This window comes from Cinclus cinclus, chromosome 25 (assembly GCF_963662255.1).
Source record: "Cinclus cinclus chromosome 25, bCinCin1.1, whole genome shotgun sequence".
Lineage (NCBI taxonomy): Eukaryota > Metazoa > Chordata > Aves > Passeriformes > Cinclidae > Cinclus > Cinclus cinclus.
In genome coordinates, this window is record NC_085070.1 from 3,082,935 (window position 1) to 3,106,194 (window position 23,260).

Consider the following 23,260-nt stretch of genomic DNA (forward strand, 5'->3'; position numbering starts at 1 on the left):
TCATAAAGGGATTGCTCAGCTCAGGGGGGTCACAGATTGAAATGTGCTGGAGCCTGTGGTTCAGGGATGCAATATTCACAAGATGAGGAGAGGAGCTTGTCTCGGTCGATAGGGTAATCTTAAAAAAAATCATTTTTTGAATGATTGCTCTGGATGGTTTCCAGCAGGTTAATTACCCTTAAGCTTTGTCCACTGGAGCATGGCAGCTTCAAGCTGGCACGGAGGGGCTGAAAAGAGGGGGTGCACAGAGGAGAAGCTGCCCTAGCTGGGGTCATTCACCTGAGCAAACAAAAATGGGGAAGGGAATTTCAGAAATGCATGAACTTTGTTCCTTATGTGTTAATTGAGCCATCAGGAGAGGGTAATAGTAGTTAATAAGAAGTGAAGCAGGTGCATCCCCCAGTTTGGCTGGGGGCATGTACTGGAGGCACCCTTAGCGCTTGTTTACCCACCTACCTGGGGCTGTGTCATGCCTCCTTTGAGAGGGATTTGGGGTGGTTCCTTTCCCCACCTACTTCCCCATCTGCTCTGATTCTACTTATTCTCCCATCCTTCACCTTTCCTCTTACTGCTGCATGAAGGAGAGGTGAAGTGGGTCTCAGGTGCCAACAATTCTCTTATTACCTTTGTGTGTTTTATTTATTTACCATAAACTGTTATAGGATGGCCATCAGCACCGCATCGGGGTGACGTTTGAAATATATGGCTCTCAGGTTTAGTGCGTCACTCAGAGCCGGGAGTGTGTGCGATGTTAATTTTTATTGCCAGAAGTAGCCATAAATTGATAGTTGAGAATTGCTGTAGGGACTGTAATTAACTAGTTACTATTTCACCTCCAAAAGGAGCAATGTTTCACGCTCTTACTTTTACTTATCTGGAATCAGCTGCTGTCAACATCCGCTGAAGCCCGTATAAAGATTTATAGACCTTGGAGGTAAATATTGACTAATGGGCAGCTTGGCTTAATGTTCACCTTGAAGGACAATAAATTGTGCTATTGATTGAAGCGAGATGTCAATATCTGCATTGTTGTAAACATTTTAATAAAATTATCTCCATAAAATATTCTCTTTCTTTGGCTGATCCTGGCCAGTGGGATCAGTGCCTGGAAAATGCAGCAGCACTGTGTAGAGGGCAGGGCAGTGCTTTGGGATCACTGGTGTGACTTCGAGCACCCAGAGACCAAACCTGTTGTGGGACCACAACAGTTGAGGTTGTGCATTTGGGTTTTAGAGGTGAAAATCTCGCAGTCCTGGGCAGCTGGGCTGGCTCAGCTTGATCTGAGGTGCAGGGAGTTGTTAGGGACACAGGAAAGAGCTCCAAGGAAGCTTCTTCAATGGCATCATGGGCAGCTTTCAGCCAGGGAATGCTGTGAGCAGTGTCCTAGAGACCTGAACATGGCTGCAACAGTGAGCCAGGGGACAGTGGCATGTAATTAATTTGGGAACATGTGTTCACTTTCTGGTGAGTTATTATCTTGTCAGAGGCTCAATGGAAGCAAATGGGGAGGAGGAGTCAGAAGGGAGATGAGTTGGGATGGAAAAATGAGGAGAAGCAAGGGAAGGAGAAAGATGGAAGGAGGAATATGAATGTGGGAGGCATCTGCCCATACCTCATGCATCCATGCTCTGTGGGACCCCAAGCACAGCTTGGCCATCTGTGGGGTTTGTCTTGGTGGTCTGGGCCACACTGGGACATCACTTCTGTGGCTTCTCCACTGCTGTGATGGTCAAACTTCCCCTTCCCTGAGGCTTTTAACAGAGATCTGCAGATCTAAGTCCTAAATAGTGTGTGGAGGTCTGTGTGCAGCCTCCTGCTCACTGAGCACAAGGATTCTGGCTCTGCTTTTCCATCTCCCCAGCTCACACTGGGTTAGTTCATCATCCTTGGCTGATGAGCAAGGATTACACTTGTGCATCGTCCATGGCCATTCCATTTCTGGCCTGTATTATATTATTAGTATTAATAATAATAATAATGATGGGTGCTGGCTGTGCTGGTTTTCTAGCTCCTGAGGAGATGAGAGAGCTCTTCATTAATTCCTGCAATATTTCAGCTCCTAATTGTGCTCAAGCAGAGACAGCCTTGAAAGTTCCCACCATTAGTTCAGGCAGAGGACTGGTATGTCTGGCAGAGCTCCTGGAGCTGCAGGGCTCTGGTCATGCCTTGTCCTGAGCATTCCCAAGTTCTAGGTGCTTCCAGGATGTGATCCAACAGACTGAAGCAGCTTTACAGGCCTGCTTTTCCTGCAAAGCCACTTGTATAGGAGAGGATGGGGGAGTGTTGTCTTAGTCACCAAGTGTCACCTGCTTTACCAGCAGGCAGGGACTCTTTATGTCACCTAAATATTTGAGATGCTATAGCTGGCATTAAGGAGGCATCACTGGGCCAGAACCTCTTGCAGGGATGTTATTCCTAATGTTATTGTCACTTGAGCATGACTTACATCAGGTTGTGCACAAGAAAGAAACAGGAGTCAGTTCCAGCTCAGAGCACCCTGTCTCAGTCCAGAGCAGGCTCCGTTTGGCTGTAGCCAAATTCCCAGGACACCTGAGCCCCTGAACTTTGAGCTCTGTCTCTCCATCAGCTGATTACCATGCACATATCTCAGACTTCAGTGCGACGCAGGCATGGAGGAATCCTTCATCCCCCAGTTTCCTGAGCTTTTGCAGGTGGAAATCTGACCCTCGCAGTTATTTTAATGAAGTTTTTTGCTGGGAAACAGAATGTACTCAAGCTGCTTTGCTCCCTGATCAAACCAGGCATACAAATTATGACTTGACTGTGGCAAGAACTAATTCTTGCCGTGTGTGAGCCGACTCTGGAACTTGGGAAAGGGCTTTTAGTGTGTTGGGAAGCAGTGTTATCTGAGCCTTTGCACAACCCAGAGTCAGATTTGTGCGCCGAGCATCTGAGGGCCACCGGCTGTGTCGTTACTTTATCAGCAGGCAGCGCTGTGCTACAGAGAAGCCGATTCTAGGTCAGCCACAAAAAGGAAATTTTTTTCCCCTCTCCTCTCCTTATTTTTTTTTTTCTTTTCTTCAGTGCTGCAGGGCCGGTGGATGCAACGCTGTAATTTGTGTGTCTCTAAAGAATATTGATTTTGGGGTAACGCCTTCATATCTCACTCTTCAGTTGCACTAAGTACTGATGAGCTCAGCGGTTTGCACCAAGAGCCACTCGGGTGGGAATTTCAGCACACGGCTGAGGACACTGGTGGATGTCAGCAATTCATCAAGAGGAAAACTCACTTCACTCCTCTGCAAAGCTCACAGGACTGCCTTCCCAGTTAGGCCATCCTGGGAAGGTGGGATACACATGTGCATGCCCGGGGCCCTCAGTTCAAGGAGTAGTGGACATGCAAAGCCCCAGAGATGCTGTGTGGAGGTGGCAGCTGAGAGGTCTGGTGTGGGGAGAGAGCCAAGGTGGGATTTTATCATGGCTGAGCGTATTTGCGCTAGTTTGAGTTGACAATAGTGGCACCTGGGATTGCAGCAGCAGAATCCTGACAGATGCCTGGATGTGTGCTCACTGAGTTGAGCTGTTCCAGGGCTTTGCACGAACACCATTGGTGTGGCTTGGGTCTTTCTCCGGTGGGTGGTGGAGTCTGACCACACTATTCCTGCAGTGTGGGAAGAGATGCCATAAAAGCTTCAGCTGGTGGGATGCAGGCAGTGTGTGTCCCGCTGGGAGCCTCTCACGTGTGGATTTTGCAGACATTTGTAAGGAGCAGGATGCACATGGTTGACCGGTCAAGCGCAGCCAGGTGTGGCCCATCAGGTCACAGAAGCACAGACAGCTGTATCTGGGTGGGAAGTGAGGGCTGGCCGAGCTCACAGCTTCCCCCTGGGGACCAGGGACCTGTGCTTGGCCTCTCTGCCATTGGCACTCACTCCCAGAAACAGCTGTCCAGAGCTAATTTATTTCCTAATGCTGCAGCAATGTTAATTTATAAATTACACTGGTAATTCGAGCTATTATTAATTTCAGATGGTGTAGGGCAAGCCTAATTAAAATATGACACCAATTGCCACACATATGTACCAAGGACTACCGTTTAAAATTTATAGGAATATTAAGTGTGACACAGGGCTCAGAGATGCTCTGTGAAGTAATTACAGCATCCTGGTTGCAGAAGATCCAATAGGGTGATGTAAACAACAGGGAAGGAAGAAGTTGTCCCTGTTTTGGGGTCTGCATAAAGTAATTTTTGCTGCTTGTTTGGGGGAAGAACCTGGGGAGTATTGTGCCCCAACCTGCTCCCAGCCAGCCAAGCAGTGTGTGTTTCCAGAAGTGTGTCAAAATAAAGAGCTCTTGCAAGGAATGGGGGCTGAAAGATGCCAAAATAAATGAAATGCCACTGATTGCATCTTTATGGCTTTGAGCAAAGCAAGAAGCTGCACTTCATTCTGGATGGAGAAGAGGGGGCAAGTGCAGCCCCCCCCAGAAATGAGCCTGGGGTAGAAGAAGGGATGAGATGTTTCAGCTAAAGAGGGGTGTTGGCACCACAACTAATGGGACTAGACCTGCTGTGAATTAATTGAAGCTGAAAAATTAGAAAAAGGTGTTTATGTGAGCTGGGTGAACCTGGAGGTACCTCTCAGCAGGGGTGATGTGCAGAGGTGAGCTCAGGTTATTTTGCAGGGTACAGGTTTATCCACTTTGCTCATCCTGAGCACCTCAGGGAGGCCATCTCCAGTAAGTGATGCTTTCAGTGAGGCCAGAGCTGCTGAAGCAGTCCAGTGTTTGCAGAAACCTTTCTATAATTCTCTTGGAATGGAGGGGCACAGTCACAAGGATATTCTGGGCTGGGACCTGCAGGCTGGGTGTCCTAGCACAGAGTGACATGCTCACAGATGGCCAGCCAGTGGGCACAGGTGTGTTGTTCCTCCCCATCACTCAGGGCTCTCTGTCTCTGCCTCTGTCTGCAGCCGTGGGCTTCATCAGTGAGGATGAGTATCTGGAGATCACAGGAATCACACGGGAGCAGTCGGGAGAATATGAGTGCAGCGCCTCCAACGATGTCTCAGCGCCCGTCGTCCAGCGAGTCAAAGTCACCGTCAACTGTGAGTCCCTGGAGGCCCTCAGGGGACAGGGGTGGGGCTGGAGCTGGATAGGGTCACCATGCTGCCCCACAAGGGAGTGGCACTTGAAAGTGAGGCACACAAAGGCCCCAGAGCGAGACAGGCGGCAGCATTTTTCTGAGCAGGTGGTGTTTAGCCCTATTTTCCCCTTCTTTTCAAGATTCTTTTTTTCCCACCTCCTCCTCAGCTGTCTCCATCAACCTGGGTTTTCTGCCCATGGAGATATGGTGTGCTGATAACCTCTGAGGAGAGGAGAGAAGTGAGCAGTAAATAGAATTTTTTTTTTCTCTTAGAAAAAAATGAGAAAGAGGAAGAAAGTAGCATATTTCATGTTTAGACGTACATGAAGACCCTCCTAAACTCCCTCTCTGGTCACTCCATTAGCTGGACATATACGAATCATGAGTTGGGGGTCTCTTGTTTTTGGAAGAGAACCCCCATGAACATGAAAACCTCTGGACAGCAGCAGCACCGGAGTTGCAGGAGCTGAGCATGGGCTCAGAGATGATTTTGGCTCCTACCCAACATGCAGGGAGAGAAAGGAGATCTTGAGGAGCAAGGGGAAGGGATAGGAGTCCCAAGGGCTGCTGGGTGTTCACCCCAGGTTTCCCCTCTTCCTCCAGACCCGCCGTACATCTCAGATGCAAAGAGCACCGGGGTGCCAGTGGGGCAGAAGGGCATCCTGCTGTGCGAAGCCTCCGCTGTCCCCTCCGCCAACTTCCAGTGGTACAAAGATGACAAGCGGTAAGAGCCCGGGGGGCACAACAGGGGGGGAAGACACCGACCCCAAGTGGGCTGCACCCAGTGCCAGGAGCTTCGGCTCATAACCCTTGTCACACGTCTGGTTTGGGTAGTGAAGCAGGTCCCCCTTACAGCAGTAGGTTGTGCTTGTCTGGGGCAAATCCAGGCATTCCATCAGGTAGCCAGCGTCCACAGTTGGAGCTGCCACCACCCAGGGTCTGTTAAAGGCTTTATATTTGACTCATCAAATTTGTGCAAGCGGATTTTCCCGGGAACCTCCTTCAGCCACCATTGGGGCAGGATTGTTGCTGTATGTGCCTCTGTTTGAAGGTGTTGTGGTAAATCCCTGCTTGGGTGAAACATAATGTCCAAAATGGATATTGGCAGCACAAATCCAGGCACTTAAGAGTGGATGAAACATCTGTCATCTCTTTAAATGCTTTGGCCAGAAGGCAGCTCTTGGAAAAGCAAAAGAAATGTGGTGTCAGTCAAGAGACAGAGTTTGCTATGCCCTGCTTTGGGGTGAAAATGAACCTTTTAGGTCAACCAGCAACTTCTATGTCCTGACAAAGCAACAGCACAGGGACATGGCTGGGGAATGAGGAGTGGAGCAGCACAGCCCAGGCCAGGTCCCACTCCGGAGAAATTGCCTCTCTCTGACCCCAGGCAAAGTGGATTTAACCAATTTTTGTGTTGATTATCCCTGGACAGCCCAGAGGGGCCATGGTGCGGCCAAACAGGACAAGACACACCAGTACATAAGGAGGGATATTTTGGCCAAAAAAGGCACTCCAGAAGTTGGAGGGCAGTCTGGGTCTGCCTCCCTCACCCACTTTGAGAGGAAAGGAGCAGCAGAGTGCACAAAGCTGCGGATGTTTGCGTAGCAGATGAAAGGCTCCGCTCAGAACTAGGTCAGATCACGAGGGCCTGCAGAGCAGAGGCAGGAGCAGGCTCAGCCTGCCTGATCAGCACCCAGCATGGATCATAATGGGAATCTGGCACTTCCCGTGAAGAATTAGTGAGTAAAAGCTGCAGGAGCTAGGCAGGATGGGGGAACCAGTACAGGGAAGTCCAAGCACTTCGTTAATGCTTCAGCATTTGTGCTGGCTGAGAAGCCTCCCTGCTGTGGTGGATGCCTATTGCATCACTCATGGAGGACATGAAGGGATAAGAGAAGAGGAAGGCCACAGAAGGCATTCTGCAGAACAGAGAGGACTGAGGATATGAGAGAGAAACCAGGCTCTTCTGTAGGGTGAGAATGAGCCTTTCCCACATTCCTTCCCCAGGCATGGGAGCATGCCTCTCTGCACAGCATTTGGCAAGTCCCAGCACCATCCCATGACTCTGTAGCAGCGAGGATGCCTCTGGTCAGCACGGGGATAGCATGGGCTGGCAGCTGGAGACCCAGCAGACCAGCATCCATCCCTCTTATCTTTCCCAATACCTTCCCTTTTCCCTCTTCTCCCAAACACTATGTCCCCACTCACAGGCACAACCAGATGACAACTGGGCATGGAAAATAGCTGGCACTTCCCTTCCTGATGCCATCCCCTTGACCACCCATTCCTCTTTTTCTCCCAGACTGGCTGAAGGACAGAAAGGGCTGAAAGTGGAGAACAAAGCCTTCTTCTCTAGACTGACTTTCTTCAACGTCTCCGAGCAGGACTACGGCAACTACACCTGTGTAGCCTCCAACCAGCTAGGGAACACCAATGCCAGCATGATCCTCTATGGTGAGCAGGGCTCTGGGAATCAGCCAGGAAGGGGGAATGGCTTCACAGTGACACCACCACTGGGAGAGACATGGGAAGGGTCTCCCATGTCTTTTTGGGGGAGATGTGTATTTGCTACTGATCCTTTCTGCTCTTGGCACGTGGACTGGAGGTTGTGGTGAGTCCAGGAAAAGGGGGGAGCCTCCAAAGCTGCCTCCTGATTCAGGTCCAGTGTCTGAGTTGTTCAGAGGTGTTTGGCACTATGTTTGGAATCTGCCATGAATGCAAAGTTAGGAGCTAGTTGTAGGTTTCCATCTTCTTGCTCTGATGATTGCCTAGGAGAGTGTGAAGGCACCCCCCTGGGTCACTGGGTGGGAGGAGAGATGTTGCTCAGTGTCACTGCTGCCCCATTCCCACATGAGAACAAAGAGACTCCCTGCTCCATCACCTTCCAGATCGTGTTTTCTGCTCCTGCCAAGCAGATAGATCCTTAGTGGGAGATGGGAAGGTGTGGAGGGCAGGGAGGAGGTTTGTACCCTTGTCCCAGGAGTGTTTCCCCTGCATGCTGGAGCTGGGATGAGAGAAATGGATCCCTCTGACACTGCCCATGGATGGAAAGGGCTGTGATTGATTGACATATTTGTCAAGCTTCTTCAGGTAGCAGGAAAACCAGAGCAGGAGTTGTGCTCTCCAGGAGCCAGAAATGGATGACAGTTCTTTCCCTCGGGCACTGCTTGGGGTTGTTTCCCTGTTGGGGTATGGAGTGTGTGGTTCTCACAGCTGAACCATACAGAAGTGGGGACTGGAGACCTCCATCCTCTCCTCAACGTTCTCCTCCTCCTTGCCACCTGGTTGTTGTGCCTGGCCATCTCCTTGTCTCCTGTTATTGTACGGTCAGAGGGAGCAGAGCAGAGTGACAGATGAATCTTCCTTGTCCCCAGGTCCCTAGGGGATGGCTCAGGGCAGTCTGTGCCCAGGTCATGCAAAGGGATGTGGGGATAGGGAGCAGTCCCACAGTATGAGCTAGGTTCTGGAGTGTGCCGGGGCAGCAGGAGGCATGTGGAGACCCTGGGAAGTGCTGTCCTTGTCTCTGGGAGGGGCTGGATGGATTCCAAGGGAGCAGTTTGTTTAAGGACTGTAGGGGATGTCGGGCTTTGCCGGGGCCATACTACAGCCATGGGGTCAGGGTGGCATCACAGGACAGGCTTATCCTCCCCTGCCGCTGGTATTGGCAGCTGAGCTGTGACAGAGGAGTTCATCCCGTCTTGGATGCTCAGACCCATTTGCTGCCCCAGTAAAGTCCAAGCCATATGTGATGAAGATTCACCTGTGCTTAGGAACTATCTCAGTTGTCTTCCCTGCCAGCCTTCCTGGTAATCCAGTAACCCCATGTTTTAAGGATACTAACACCCCTGGCACTGCAAAAACACCCAGGCTTCTCTTCATCCGTGCTGCATGCTTAGGGTGGACATGCCAAGTGATGTTGCAGCCTTCCAATGTGTTTATGAGTTTAAAATCTTAATTAGTGGGGGCCTTCAATTTTGCATCTGCAGATCCAGGCTCAATGAACAGCCTAAAAGTAAAGATGGCATCTCCTTGCTGACAAGCTCTTGGTTCCTTGGGTTCTAACCCATTTGTGGCACTCGTGCTGTTATGACCCTATCAGGTGGGAGGCAGGGAAGCATCCTACTAAAGTCTAAGCTTATTTTAGGATCACCCCCCATAGCTTTGTGGTCTGCCTGTGAATCCCATCAGGGAGTGAAATCAGAGTCCTTTGACTACCCATAATTTCCATAAAGGCTGCATTGATTGAATTGATTCATTCAGTCTTTAATAATTGAGTCCCCAGGGGGTGGCAGTTCCCTGAGGAGACTGTGACATGTGGGATTCCCCCATCTTCTGGTGCAGGGCTTCCCAGCACCCCCAGGAACAGCCCCTCCCTAATTATCAGCAATGTGATGGCCCCAGGTGTCATAGGGCTGAGCTCACCCATCCGTAAGCAACCGGTGTCTTCAGTCTGGGGATTAATGTGTCTTTATTTATCAACATATTTATTTATTTAGTGCAAGATAAGGGGGATGTGGATGCGGTGGCTGCACTACCTGTGCATGAGAAATGTCTCTTCTGTGAGATTTTGGGGGACAATTTTGTGAGTGGCCCCTTTTCCCTGAAACTGAGTGTTTTGGAGTTTTTCCCCCACAAATGGAGGTTTAATCTGTGCAGGTACCGTGACATGAGCCTTTTTGGGGTTGTGCAAGAGGCTAATGTAGCGTTCATTTTTTAATCCTTTCTTTAATCTAATTTTTCATGGAGGTCAACTAGTGCTTTATTTAACATGTAGCACTCGTTATTCCAGACCTGCCGCCTCATTCAGCGGCTCATTTGGTGCTGTCTGGGATGTGATAGAGTGCTCAGGAAAACCACATCATTCTGTGGAGTTGGGGAAAAAACCAACCCTCTGCTTCTCACACATCACACAGTCCATGTTGCTGCCAGACACAGCTGTCAGACCATAAATCTTTTCAGGATGTTGCAAGATTAGCAAGAGGGAGGGGCCCTAAACTCATGGGGGAGAGGCGAACCCCCTGCTTCCCCATATCCCAGCCCCTGCGCTTCGCCTTTTGCACAGGGTGCAACTCCAGGCTTTGCCTGGTTTGAGGTCCCATACTCAGCTCATCTCAGAGATGAGGGGACCATGGCCCTACAGCAGTGGGGGTGTGATTTGGGCAACGGATCCAATTTCAACCCCAGACACTGGTTTTCTCACTTCAGGTTGAGGGCAGGCTGAGGGAGGTGTCTCGAGCCTGCGCTTTCCATTGCCCTTTTGCCTTAACTTTCACTTGTTCTTTAATTTTTAGAAGAGACAACTACCGCTCTGACACCCTGGAAAGGTCAGTAATTTGGGGGTCCCTAACAATGCCAGTGCTTCCCCTGCTGTTCCCCCTGGGCCCCTCTGGCTCCCACCACAATTTATCTCAGTGGGACCCACAGCACCCACCACCTGGATCTCCTGCTCCACAACCCCAGAGTTTTCACTGGTGTAGGGATGACTTAGGGTTTTTTAGCTGCCCTCCCATCCTGTCACCCCCCTGCCAGCCTACTGTGACTGTCTGGTGGTGGTCTGCGCCCTCTGCATGCCTGTCCCCATCCCATGGTGTCCTGCTCCCTCTCCACTACCAGGAGAAAGCAGGGATGTCTTTGGGATGCTTTCCCAGTGCTATTGTGTAAGCAGGTCTTGTTGCAGATCCTTCTAGTGCCTTTTTTATGGGATCAGATAGGGATGGAACAGGCATTTGGTCCCCTTCATGGTGGCATTCCTGGACAGGACAGCCAGCTCTCTGCTGTGTAATCTTACTGTCCAGCCAACTGGTTTGGTGTCATCTTGATTTTGGGGTGGCTTCATTTGTAATGAATCGAGTGGTCAGTCCTTAGGATGCCTTGTAAATGTCTGTGGATGTAGTGTTTGAGACCTGGATTCGATGTCAGGATTTGTGAGGTGAGAGGTATCTGAGTGTGCTGGAGAGTGCTACAGGTGGGAAACCAGATAGTTACTGATGCTCAGTGCCCTGGTCAGGTTTTGAAGTGAGGAGACATGTCCTGGGGTTTCAAAAGCAGTTATGAATAAGACCTTGTGGTCAGCCCTCCTTCCACAGGACACCAGCATGGATGCCTTCCTGAGGTCTTTTTCAAACTTAGTCTTCTCCTGGGCCAACTATTTGGTGAAAAAATGGGTGTTTTGGTGAAAACCATTGGCTAAGACACTCTCCACATCCTTTCCCATAGTGAGCTTTGAACTCCTCATCCCTTGTGGTCCCCAAAGATGGGTGGACTTGACTCTTCTTGATCACCTTCCTCATCCCATCTCCTTGAGGTGGTCTGGGCCCATGCTGAGCCCCAGAGAGACTCTGAAGAGGTGCAAAACATTAAGTGCTCAATGTAGTGCTGCTGGTGGTGTCTCTGCAGGGCAGGCAGGTGTTACTGCTCCTCCAAAGGAACACTAGTGGGCGACTAGTAGGGCGGTCGCCCTGGGGTGGGCAGAATGTGCTGGGCAAAAACTGTCATCTCCCCTATGAATGTGGATGGAAAATTGGGACCAATCTGGAGGAGGGTGAAGGGGGCTGAGGGAGGTTGGATAGTGGTGATGCACATGGAGTGGGTTTGGGATGGGGACTTCAGGTTGAAAAGGGACTGCAGAGGGTCTTGTCCCAAAAATCCGCATTTGTTGGGAGAGGGATGGCTGTTCTCATGTTCTTGAGACAGCACAGATGGAGGGGGACACCCGGAGAGCTCTCAGAGCAACCCCATCATGTGCAACACCACCAGGGCCCCAAATAGTGTGATTATTTTTTTGTTTGTTTTGTTTTAATCTTTATTTCATGGTTTCTGCTATTCCTTGGCTTTGTGACCAACCACGTGGGCATTCCTGTCCCTTCCCACAGGCCCAGGTGCAGTGCACGACGGCAACAATGGCGCATGGCAGCGAAGCAGCTCCGTGTGGCTGCTGCTCCTCCCACTTGCCCACCTCGCCTGCCAGTTTTGACACCAGAGCCGGCCCGCGGAGTAGCGGCGGCGACGACTACGGCCAGTGAGTGCAAGCAGAAAGGAGAGGAAGAAAAGAAGAAGAAGAAGAAGGAGAAGAAGAAGAAGAAGAAGAAGAAGAAGAAGAAGAAGAAGTGTTCACCGTTTCCGAAAATAATCATAAGAATTGAGAGAGTATCCGGCCAGGCCACCTGGGGGAGGGGGAGAGAGGAAAAACATACACACACACAAAAAAAAACCAAAACAACAACAACAACAAAAAAACCCAACCACAATGGGAATTTGGAATGGCAAGAAAAGAGAAAAAAATTAATAATCCAAGGCTTCCTGCTGAAGATGCAATGAGACTGAGTCGTTTTCTTTTCAACCTGTTTTTTTGGTTTTTTGGTTTTTTTTGTCCCTTGCCACTTTTTCCCCATTTCACTGTTCTCTGCCATGGGCCAGCACAGAGGATGGATGGGGCCATCAGAGTGTGGCACTTGTCCCCCGCCCTGTCCTCTTCACTGCCCCCGCCTGCCTGCTCCCTCCTGTGGGACCCTCCATCCAGACACACCGGTTTTCTCCTTTGCCAGGATTTCCCCATCTTCTCATGGACTGTGCTGCCATTTGTGTTTCAGAATATCTATATATATGTGTATATATATATATCCATGTATACATATATATATGTATAGATATATAGATCTTCAACAGTTACCACACCACCACGAAAGGAAAGGGAGGAAGGAGACCGGCGTCAAGCCACGCTTTCATCGTACCATCCGCGGACATCGTGAATGATAAGGGATTCTGAATCATGGTTAATTTTATTAATTGTATTTTCTGATATGAGCCTAGAACTCTTAGTTCCTAAAAAACAGAAATGCAAAAAAAAAAAAAAAAAAGAGGGGGAAAAAAGAAAAGAAAAAAGAGGAAAAAAAAAAACAATCCAGGAGAAGGGGAGCAAGCGGAGAGAAGTTTGTTTGCCGAGGAGGCGACCAGCCAAGGATGTTTGTGAGCCCGGTGAGGAGGAGGAGGAGAAGGAGGAGGAGTCCTGTCCTGAAACCCCCCCAAAACCGGCCCAATAACAGTCGTCTGGACAGTTCCTGCCGAGGGCACAGACGACACTCGCCGCGCGTTGAGGTGGAGGGAGACACTGAATCTTTTTATGGGATATATATATACAGTATATATAAATATACATATATATATATATATAATTTTTTTTTGTTAGAGTTCTAGCCACGGTTCCCAGCAGGGTCCTTCCGCTGCCATTACTGCATGCTGTATATGGAGTTAGGTGTGTATCAGTTCTCAACGAGACAAGCGTCTCAGTCCACACATCCCTGAACCTCCTTGCCTTTCCACCCTCAGGGTCACCGGGGACAAAGGTTAAATGGGGGACCGAGGCCCCTCTCCATCGCTTTTCGCTGCGTGGCCCTGGCCTTTTTGCGGTGGAATAAAGCGAGCTGAGGGACAGAGGGAGATCTATATAGCTCAGTTTTATATTTATATATATATATATATATATATATATATATATATATGTATGTGTATGTATATGTTTGTGTGTGTGCGTGTGTGTGTGTGTGTGTATATATATATATATATATATATATAAAAAAACAACCAAAACAACAAAAGAAATAAGAAAAAGAAGACGAAGCAACCGGCCCCTGCCGAGGCGCAGGACCTGTTGCCTCGCCGTCCATTTCAGCGGGGATTTCTCCTGCAATTGGTTTTCCTCCTTCAATTTCCTTTCCTTCCCTGCGGCCGGCAGCGGGGGGCACGCGGGGGGCCCGGGTGCGGGCAGGCGGGCGGCAAGGGGGCTCTCTCTGCCTATCCATTAAAACGATTGTTCCATGTGGCCGCTCCGTCTGGTTGTGGTGCTCATTGCTGCGGGGGCCAGGGCCACCCCGCGTTCTCCCCTTGCTCCACCAGGAATGGGGAGGGATGTGGGGAGGGATGCTGGAGGGGGGGGTGGCAGATGGGAGCACCAAGTCATCACAATGGGCCAGGAGAGCATTGGAAAGATGGCCCCTGGACCTCACCGGTGAGCCTAGAAGGAATGCTGTCACAGGTAAGGCTTTGGTGAGTAGATGGAGAGAGTGTGAGGCACAGCTGTGCCTTATTTCCCTGCTCAGGACCCCACTTAGTGCCCCTAAACTGGCCATGTGGCTCTCTAGCCCAGATGCACAGTGTTGCAGGGGATGCTTATGGAGCAGGTGAAGTGAATCCTGTGTGGGAAGGAGGGGAGAGAGTGTTGTGATGTGAGGTGGGTGCAGGGAACAGGGTTCCCCATGCAGTGCTTCATACAGGTGAAGCACAGCAAGATTGTTTGGGTGTAGGTGCATTTTGCTGTCCATGGAGCCTTGTCTTGGTCTGTGTCTTGGTTTTTGGGGGTGCCAGAAGGTTGTTTAGTGAGTTTGGTCCTCAACTGTAGTCTCCAGGGTCCCAGTTTCTTCAGGTCACCTGAGACGTTTGCAGGATCAGAAGTTGGTTGCTATTGATGGCATGACAGTTTTGTGTGAGTGTTTTTTTATATCTTGGCCCTTTGATGTAACCCAAGAGATGAGCATGGGGAAGAGGCATGGGAAGGTGTTGCTTTGAGGTGTGACATGCAGCATCCAAGTGATAGTGACGTGGGGTAAGGGAAGAACCATGTTCAAGCTTTGAGGCACATCCCAAGTAAGGGACAGGGTACTGAGGGTGTGGGGGCAGGACAGCTGGACATAGTTAGCAGGGTCAGGATGGCATAGGTGATGGTGTTGGTCCTTATGCAGGTGTTGCAACCGCCAGGTTGGAGCAGCCAGCCACAGCAGAGCAAACCTGGTAAGAGGGTCAATGCCTGGATGATTGGGGGTAATGGGGAGGGATCAGCGATAGGTATGGAAGTAACAGGGCTCTCTCCCTCACCTCCTCTCTGTAATTGTAACTTTTTTAGTATTCTAGGCGAGAGATCAAGGAGATCAGTGCCGAAGTAGCAGGCAAAGAGGAAGTTAAAAGAGAGATAGGAGGCTCAATGGATGTATTTATGTAATAATTTATTGACATAGGTAAGGGTATTTCTTGGTGCTGGGGAGAGATGGAGGCCATGGTCTGAAATATGCCCTCCCTCCCTCTGGATGTAGCAGCTGAGGATCTTGTCCTTAGGCACTGGTTGGGTGTTGCTGAGGGCCATGGAGAAACATCCCTCTTGAGCCAGGAAAGGGAGATGGAGGATATTCCATGGCTAGAGAAGGGCTGCATCACCTCCCCTTGTTCTATGATAGGGACAATGCAGACAAGACATCAGGATGTGCCATGAGCAGAAGCGTTTGGGCATCTGTAGGTATTCAGTCCAGTGGATGCAGGTCCAGCACTGGGTATCCAGCAGAACTGGCATGGGAAGATGGGAAACGTTAGGGAGGCTTGGACTATGGCGGGATCCCCAGGGACCGCATGCAAGGGGTGGGTGCTGCTTTGTGGCACCTGTAGTTACATCAAATCAGCCCTGGCTCTGTGATGGGTTGGGGTTTTTGGAAGAGGCTTCAAGCAGAGAGTCACCCATGGAGGTCACCAATGCTTGATTCACTGCAGGTGACATTGAGGAAAGTGGGCAAGGTGACATATCCCTCCCAGATCCCTTCCCTCAGGAGGTTGTTGGGTTTTGGGAAGCACTTACCTTTCTGCTGGGGTCGCTTGAGGGGAACAACAGAGGTGTCCCTGATGTGCAAGGTCACAGCAGCTCATAGTAGTGCTGGGATAGAGCTGTTTGCTTGTTGCGGGGCTCAGGGAAAAACTCTTGGGACTGGGCTTTTCATTCCCATGTTGGGGAAGATGAAGGGAGGTCTCAAAGTGAGCAAGACTGATGGTTCTGTCACAGTCCCACTGTCCCCAGTCTCCTGCCAGCAAGTTTCACATTAGAGGAGCTTGTTGAATGTTTTCTTCTGGTTGATGGTGTGGAAAGATGAGGTATCCCCTGGGAGTGAAGGGCACAGCCTGCTGTGAGATTACAGCCATGTCAGGGAGACACTGAGGGTCACGACTCTTCTGCTCCTGGTCCTCAAGGTTTTTGTCCTTTGACGAAGACATTTGGTCTGGGTCACACACTGCCAGATCACGACAGGAGCAAACCTTGGGAGTGCATTTTCTGCAGAGGCATCCCTTCATGGGGGAAGGTTTAGTTGTCAGAGTGAGCGTTGTTGCAAGATGATGGAGGAGATGCTAGGAATGGCTCAGTCGTGGAAAAGAGGCCCCCCATCATGCTGCTTCCACTGAACGTAGGTGAGTGATGAGAGCAAAGACAGTCCTTACCCTGCAGGAACTCCGTCAACAGGTGCGTGCTCATTGCTCATCAGTGGACAGAGGTGGGCAGGACCCAGGACCCACTGGTGGATTCCCAGGGGAGATGCATGGATGGAGTGAAGGATGGCCCAAACAGCAGCAGGCCCCCAGCTGTGGGGCTTGAATCAAAAGAGGGTCGAGCCAAGAGCTGGGTGAGACCCCAGGAGTGGCAGAGGTTCCAGGCGCTCAGGAGCCCTCCCAGCTCAGCTCAGCAGTTGCCCAGCACCGCGTCCCTTCCCTGGGGTGTGCAGGACCCGTGAAGCAAAGCCCCGAAGGTACAAAGTTCGTCAAACTTTATTGATACACTGCACAATCACAACCATCTCTTATTCTTGCCGAATTAGAAAAGGTTACAACTACAATGTAACATGCACAAATCTCAGGTAGTATAGCCACCCTTGGAATACAATGATTGACAGAAACTCAAGACCGGCCATCACGGCCGTCAGCAGGAGAGACCCGAGAGCCACACTGCCCCCGCCTTGGGCACCCAGCCACCCCCCGGGCATCCAAACATGGAGAGCAGTAGTCACAAATGGGTCTGCCACCCGGCAGAGCCGTGGCAGGGCTGGCCTCAGACAGCCAACACGTTCCTCACAATGGCACGTTACATGGCACGAGAAAGTTGAATGCCGTCCTGGCAGGGTACAGGGGAACCCACCCGACCCAGGGACAAGGATGGGATGGGGGCAGCCCTGGCACCAGGCCCGCCAGCCTCAGTGTGCGTTGTGGCATCTTGTCGCTGCCACTCTGATTTGCCATGGCCTCTGGCCCTGTGACTGCAGCATTTCTGCTGTGGGGACAGAAAAACTGGGGGCTGACCAAGGAAAGGGCACGGGGTGACAGCGGGGGACTCTTGTGGGGCAGTGCAGACCAGTAAAGGCATCAGGGCAAGGTGTCTCCTGCACCCACGGTACTTTTGGAGTGGGCATGTGGGGAAGGATGTGTGTGTTGCCGTGCTGGCTGAAGACAGTGCCATGCCCACATGATAAACGTGCCTGGGGCCACGGGATAGGACCCAGATCGCTGACAGTGCCACCTTTTTTGGATGCCAGTGGAGAAGCAGAGCAGCACCACAGGGACCGCAGGACGCGGACTCACCCAGTCAGTGCCAGATCCCCGTCCACCAGGTAAGCCAGTGCCTCAGGCCAGCACCTGGGCAGCCCCTGCCTGGGGCCAGTTGCTCTTTGTCAATCAGCCATGGTACATGTTGAGCAAACAGGATGGGGGGGCACGAGCACCCATTGAGATTTTGGAGCAAGTCCTGGACAGCCCACTGAGAACAGGGATGAGAAGGGGCACGGCTGCGCAGAGGACAGGGTGGTGGCCCATCATGGCCTCTGGCTCAGGGTGTTTTTTTCCATCTTGTGTGCTGAGGGCTGGCACTCCAGCTTCCTTGCAGCCACAGAAAGCAGGTTTGGGCAGCAGCAGAGTTTGCATGGGGAAGACAGCATGTACGTGGCCGTTGTTCTTAAGTCATCTCATTTATGGAGGGAGAAGGAAGGGACAAGGCACAGGGAGGTGCTGGGTCAGGACAGGGGACACTCTGTGTGCTTGCTCAGTGCCTTGCTGTAGTCGAGTCTCCCTGTTGCAGCAATAGGGTCTGGTGCCACGTATGACTTTTCAGGAGCAGGATGGGGCCCAGACTGCAGCCCCAAAGCATTCCTGGGTGGCCATGGAGTGACAAGGGCTGACACAATGTACCAGGCAAGGGGGTCCATGGTGCACGAGGCTATCAGGAGCACAATTCCATACGTGGGCAGATGACATGGCTACTGCCACCAGGGGTGGCAGCTCCCAGGGTGGCTGGAGGAAGCAGACAGGGCAGACTCTGGGTGTGTCCGTTTTGGTGTCTCAGGCAAGTTGCAGCAGGGAACATTGGAGCCATCCTTGTCCCTGCTGTGCCAGCACAGCAAATCAACAGAGCCCAGGCCTCCTCCACAGGGTCAGACACACCAGACTTTCCTCAGGCAGGGGCACGTGATGGGCATGAGACAAGGCAGAGTGAGGACATTGCAGCTCAGGCCTCTCAGAGGAGCAGAGATACAGACGGTCATGAGTGTCGGAGCCGTAGCAAAAGCCAGTGTCAGCTGGTGTTTCAATCTGTCATTCAGAACCTCTGCCCCACGCTGGTGATGCTGTGCTTTTGATGTGCAGGTTGGAAAGTGCTTGGGAAACAAGCCCAGAGAAACCTCCCCAAAAAGTGCTGGCAGAGCATCAAGGTGAGAGCTATAGGGCAGCCCCTGCCATCAGGGGAGCAGCAGCAGAGTGGGCAGGGATCTGGAACAAGGAGTGAGGGCCTGGCTGTCTGATGCAGCAAGAAGGTTCTGGTCTCTAGGAGGGCTGGTGGCAGTCCCCAGGGCTCACATTCCTGTGAGAGCAACCTCATGTCCTCAGGAAAGTGAAGGGGTTTTAGTGGGAAGCACAGGGGTACGATGTCAGCTGAACAAAGAGTAGTGGGTAGTGCATGACCCTGGAAAGACAACTGGTTTTGTCGGGTGACCCTCTCCCAAAGGGCCAGAGAGCATCCTGTCAGGAGCAGAGGCAGAGGTGATGGGGGGCTGGCCACATCGGGGTGCTTAGGGAGGAGCTTTGGCGATGACAACTGACATTCAGGACCAAGAGGGCTGAAGGCAGAACCAGGAGGCTTCAACCTTGGGGTCTTTTTGGGCATAGGCGGCTTATTGAGACGACAAGACGAACATCCCGGTGAAGGCTCTGGGCGGCACCCACCCTGAAGGCTCTGTGCCCCCAGCGCTGGAGATGAGGCAGCCACAGGGGGCACCGTCCATGCCAGGCCACATCCCGGGGGCGATGGTGGCGGGTGGCAGTCTGGTGGCACGTGGTGGGGTCTGTACAGCGTAACCGGCGGCGAGAACGATCCCGGCACGTGGGAGACGGGGCCATCCTCGGACGCTCGGCACCGCCGCCCGTCCTCCGGTGCATCGCCCGTCCGATGGAGAGGAGTCCCCGGGCGGCGCGGCGGCCGAGCCTGCGGCTGGGGAGAGGTGCGGCGAGGCCTCCCGGGACCCTCCGCTCCCTTATCAAAAGTCGAGGAGGAGGCGAGCAAGGAGGGTGGCCCAGAGGCAGAGGCCAGCAGCCACCCGGGACGCCGCATTGCCGCCGTCGTGCACCGCTCCAGGCCCTGTGCGGAGGAGAGAAGAGAAAGACCAAGGACAGAATTAAGGCCATGAAGGAAACCCACCTCCCTGTTGTCCCTGAAGTTCCCTTTCACATCCCACCCCTAAGCTGAGCAGGGTGTTGTGTTCCCCCTTGGAGGGGTGGTGGATTTGCCCATCATTTGGAGAGCACTGTCTGTGTTGAGGAGGAGGTGAGAAGGCTTGTAAAGAGCTTGAGGACCACTTAGAGGAGGCACAGTCCTTGTCTGAGGAGGAGAAGGAGGAGGAGGAGGAGGACACCCTGGACAGGTGTCAGCCTAGCCCCACCATGCTTGCAAGTTGCCCTCCTTGGAGAGTCCTGATGCAAACAACCATGCAAGAGCCACTGGGACCAGAGACCTTGCTGCTCCTGAGCAGCACAACTCATGACTGGTAGCAAAGGATCGTTGGCTCAGGAAATGGCATTGTCCCGATGTGGATTCTCAGGTATGCAGGAGCATTTTGGGGTCACTGGGGGATTCTTGGCAGGCAGGTCAGATAGGGAGTAGGATGGTCATCTGGGTACAGATTTCTGAGTGGAGATTTGTTGGTTTTTTTGGTGTTAGGGCTGTTATTTGGGCTGCAGGGCACACAGGGGGCCAGTCAGGATGGGATGAGGCAGCTGGGCAGTGGGAAGCAGAAGCAACCACCACACACTGCCACAGGGCTGTGGGTCTGTCCACACTCCCTATGGCCATGGAGAGGCATTTGGGGAAGTCACAGGTCCGAGTCCTTGTACTGGCATTCTGAAAGGGAAGAAATAAGAGAAACGAGTGCTCAGAGATCATAGCATCAAAACTCAGGGCATGGATGAAGTGTGAAGTTCATGGATTCTTACGCATTTGTGAATATGCACTCAGGCCTGCAGTCACCTGGAATGGGCTCATCATAGAATCCCAGAATGGTTTGGGTTGGAAGGGATCTTAAAAACCATATTGTTCCATCCACTGCCATGGGCTGGGACACTTTCCATTATCTCAGGTTGCTTCAAGCCTCATCCAACATGTCCTTGGACACTTCCAGGAATGGAGCAACCCAAGCTTCTCTGGGCAACCTGTGCCAGGGCCTCACCACTCTCAAAGTGAAGATTTTTTTTCCCAGTATCTATTATAAATTCATTCTCTTTCAGTTTAAATCCATTTCCCCTTGTTCATGCCCTTATCAAAAGTGCTTTCCCAGCTCTCCTGTAGCCCCTTCCAACCCAAATAATTCTGAGATTCTATGAAATCATATCCAGTTATAATAATTTCCTCAGATTGGTATTATTCCTTGTCTTTTTATCTACTGATTTTTTGTGAACATTTATCTTAATTCAGGAAGAGGCAAAGGAGAGTCTGAGATGTTAAATCCAAGCACTGCCAGAAGGTGAAGGAAATGATGGGAAGATTGAGTGATGAGCACGAAGCTGTGTCATGCCCATGCTTAAACAAAATTGATTGTAAGAGCACATGATCATCCAAGAGGGGTAGAACTGCTTTGACATAATCAGACTTTTCCTTGCTGAATAGACCTTGTGATATGAAAGGTGGAAGCCCACATTTGTTAGGGGCAGGTAGAATGGATAGGGCTTCTTAGCTTGGTTTCCCTCAGACCTGTTACTGCTCCCTCTTTATTGGTTTTGACCCCTCAAACCAATAGCAGCAGCTCAGCACATCCTCTAAAACCACAAAAAGAGTTAGAATTTCTACGCTTTTAATACTAAATGCTGATTAGCCTTAAACTTTTATGCATTTACATCTGCCCCAACACTGCTAAATTGGTGCCTTTCTCTAGCATCTCTATAGATGGGGATTTTAATGTGTGACTAATTCTTATCACTATTTTCTAGTTCACAGTTCTGCACTGGTTATTGGCTTTGATTTAATGACACTTTTAGAAATTTCATAATCTATCCTAAAGCAATTGCATTGTGGTCGAGTTGGAGAGTTCCCAGATAGATAAGTCACCTAATACAGAGAGGAAATAAAACTAAAAATGCTGGGTCATTACTAGTAAAAGATATTTTCTCTTAAATTTATTCTTTTCTGTGGAAGAATGTATTCTGGTATCAGACAGCTTGGCCTTGTAAAGATTGTAAAGATACTCTACAGAAGAGACAAGAATAAAGATACAGGGACAAAACAAAATAGTAATTAGATAGAATCACAAAATCAGGGCAGATGGCTCGTTTCATCACAGGCTGCCTGTGACTCCTGTGTGTTCTCTGAACTGCCACTCTCTATGGGCAAAGGACAGCTCCCACCAGGACAGGGAGAGGGCTCAACTGAGGCTCCCTAGCCCTGTCATCCCAGCCAATATTTTGGCTGTGCTTTGCTCAAACCCCAGTGCCTGGGCATTGATGTGTGAGTGCACCTGGACTCTGGCTGCCCCTGCTCAGTTTATTTATTATTGCAGCTATTAATTTTTGCTTGCTTTTAGTTTCTTCCTCTTGATTTATTTTGTCTCCACTTTTCTGGCTATTTTCTTCTTTCCTGGCTATTTCCTTCCTTTTCCATGAGGCAACCTTAGATTTTTTTGAGACCTTGATTTGAGTACAGATGGGTTGGGATTTGGTTTCTCTCCTAAGATCTTGAACACAAAGGTCAGAAGGCATCAGTGGGTCTATGGTGAATGGGTTTTCTTAGCCTGTCTTGGAGGCACTCTCAACTCCAGTGGGAGCCATGGGAATAGCACAAATGTTTACAGAGCTAAGGAATCCCTTCACATGCACCAAAAAAATAGCTTTTCCTTTCTTTTCCTGCCTTCTTTCTGTCCATGCCTTTCACTTCACTCGCAATTTGTTGGAACTTTCACCCTTGTCCAGGTGAGATACAAACTTGTGGAAATAAAGCATTTAGAATGTGTCTCTTGCTGTTTTTTCATTTTCAGGACTCAGGAGAAACGGGAAGGGAATGTGCCCATGCTCAGGGTGCTGCTGGAGCCTCTCTTTCCTAGAGGGCTCAGGAAAAGACAGCAGTTCCTCTCTGCTTCTCATGGTCTGCAACAGCAGTTAATGGGGGAAAGTCTGTCCAATTCTTCAAGTCTGAGGACAGAAATAACTGAAAGAAGTCTGGGGGACTTGGTGGGGGGAAGCCTGTCCAGTGACTCATGTCTGAGAACAAAGGCATCTAGAGTAAGTCATGGCAACCTCCCCAGGATGAGATTTTTCCTGTTATTTCCCCTCAGGTAACTGCATGGTCCTTCAAGCCCACCCCTACCCATTGAAAGGGGTTGGACTAAATGGCCTTTAAAATGTCCCTTCCAACTCAAATGATGATTCTAAGAAGATCCAACAGGGATGTTCAACCCTGTGTCTGAACAGCCACCCAGCGCAGAGCAAGGCAGAAAAAGTGGTGGCTTCTTGCACACAAAAAGGAGACACACAAGATCTAAAGCTTTCCACAGACACAGACCCTGGAACACAATGGTAATGTGTGAGCATTATGTGTGGTAATGTGTGGTAAGCAGTGACTGTAGGTAAGCATTTTATAGCATAGTACAATATATTGATTATTTATAGCATCTAATGGCAAAGTCAGCAATTAGCATTTCATTAAATAGTTAAGAGAAAAAACAGAGTAAGTACCAAACACAGGAAAACAACTGTATGTGAAATATAGGGACCAAGTGGAAATAAAAGTGTGGAAGAGAAGAAGAAAACACATGTATAGTATGTAGAGAAGATAATAGGTGAAGGCAAAGTGACCTCACAGGATAACGGGGAATGTGCTGGGAAAAACCC

The 23,260-nt window shown here is 50.5% G+C and overlaps 2 protein-coding genes across 6 annotated transcripts in view; one reads left to right on the forward strand and one right to left on the reverse strand.

Moving 5' to 3' along the window:
- Nucleotides 1–13,316, forward strand: part of NTM (neurotrimin) — a 350,196-nt gene extending 336,880 nt beyond the window's left edge. For 2 of the 4 annotated variants that reach the window (XM_062508540.1, XM_062508539.1), the window contains 5 exons: nt 4,932–5,066; nt 5,708–5,828; nt 7,407–7,558; nt 10,396–10,428; nt 11,977–13,316. In XM_062508540.1, the coding sequence (XP_062364524.1) occupies nt 4,932–5,066; nt 5,708–5,828; nt 7,407–7,558; nt 10,396–10,428; nt 11,977–12,077 (542 nt within the window). In that variant the 3' untranslated portion in view covers nt 12,078–13,316. The remainder of the gene's footprint in view (nt 1–4,931; nt 5,067–5,707; nt 5,829–7,406; nt 7,559–10,395; nt 10,429–11,976) is intronic. The other 2 variants (XM_062508541.1, XM_062508542.1) reach the window with 1 other exon arrangement.
- A 6,109-nt stretch (nt 13,317–19,425) lies between these two features.
- The window catches only part of LOC134053541 (opioid-binding protein/cell adhesion molecule homolog), a 289,210-nt gene continuing 285,375 nt past the window's right edge, over nt 19,426–23,260 (reverse strand). For both annotated transcript variants that reach the window (XM_062508569.1, XM_062508568.1), the window contains one exon: nt 19,426–19,526. In XM_062508569.1, coding sequence (XP_062364553.1) covers nt 19,426–19,526 — 101 coding nt within the window. The remainder of the gene's footprint in view (nt 19,527–23,260) is intronic.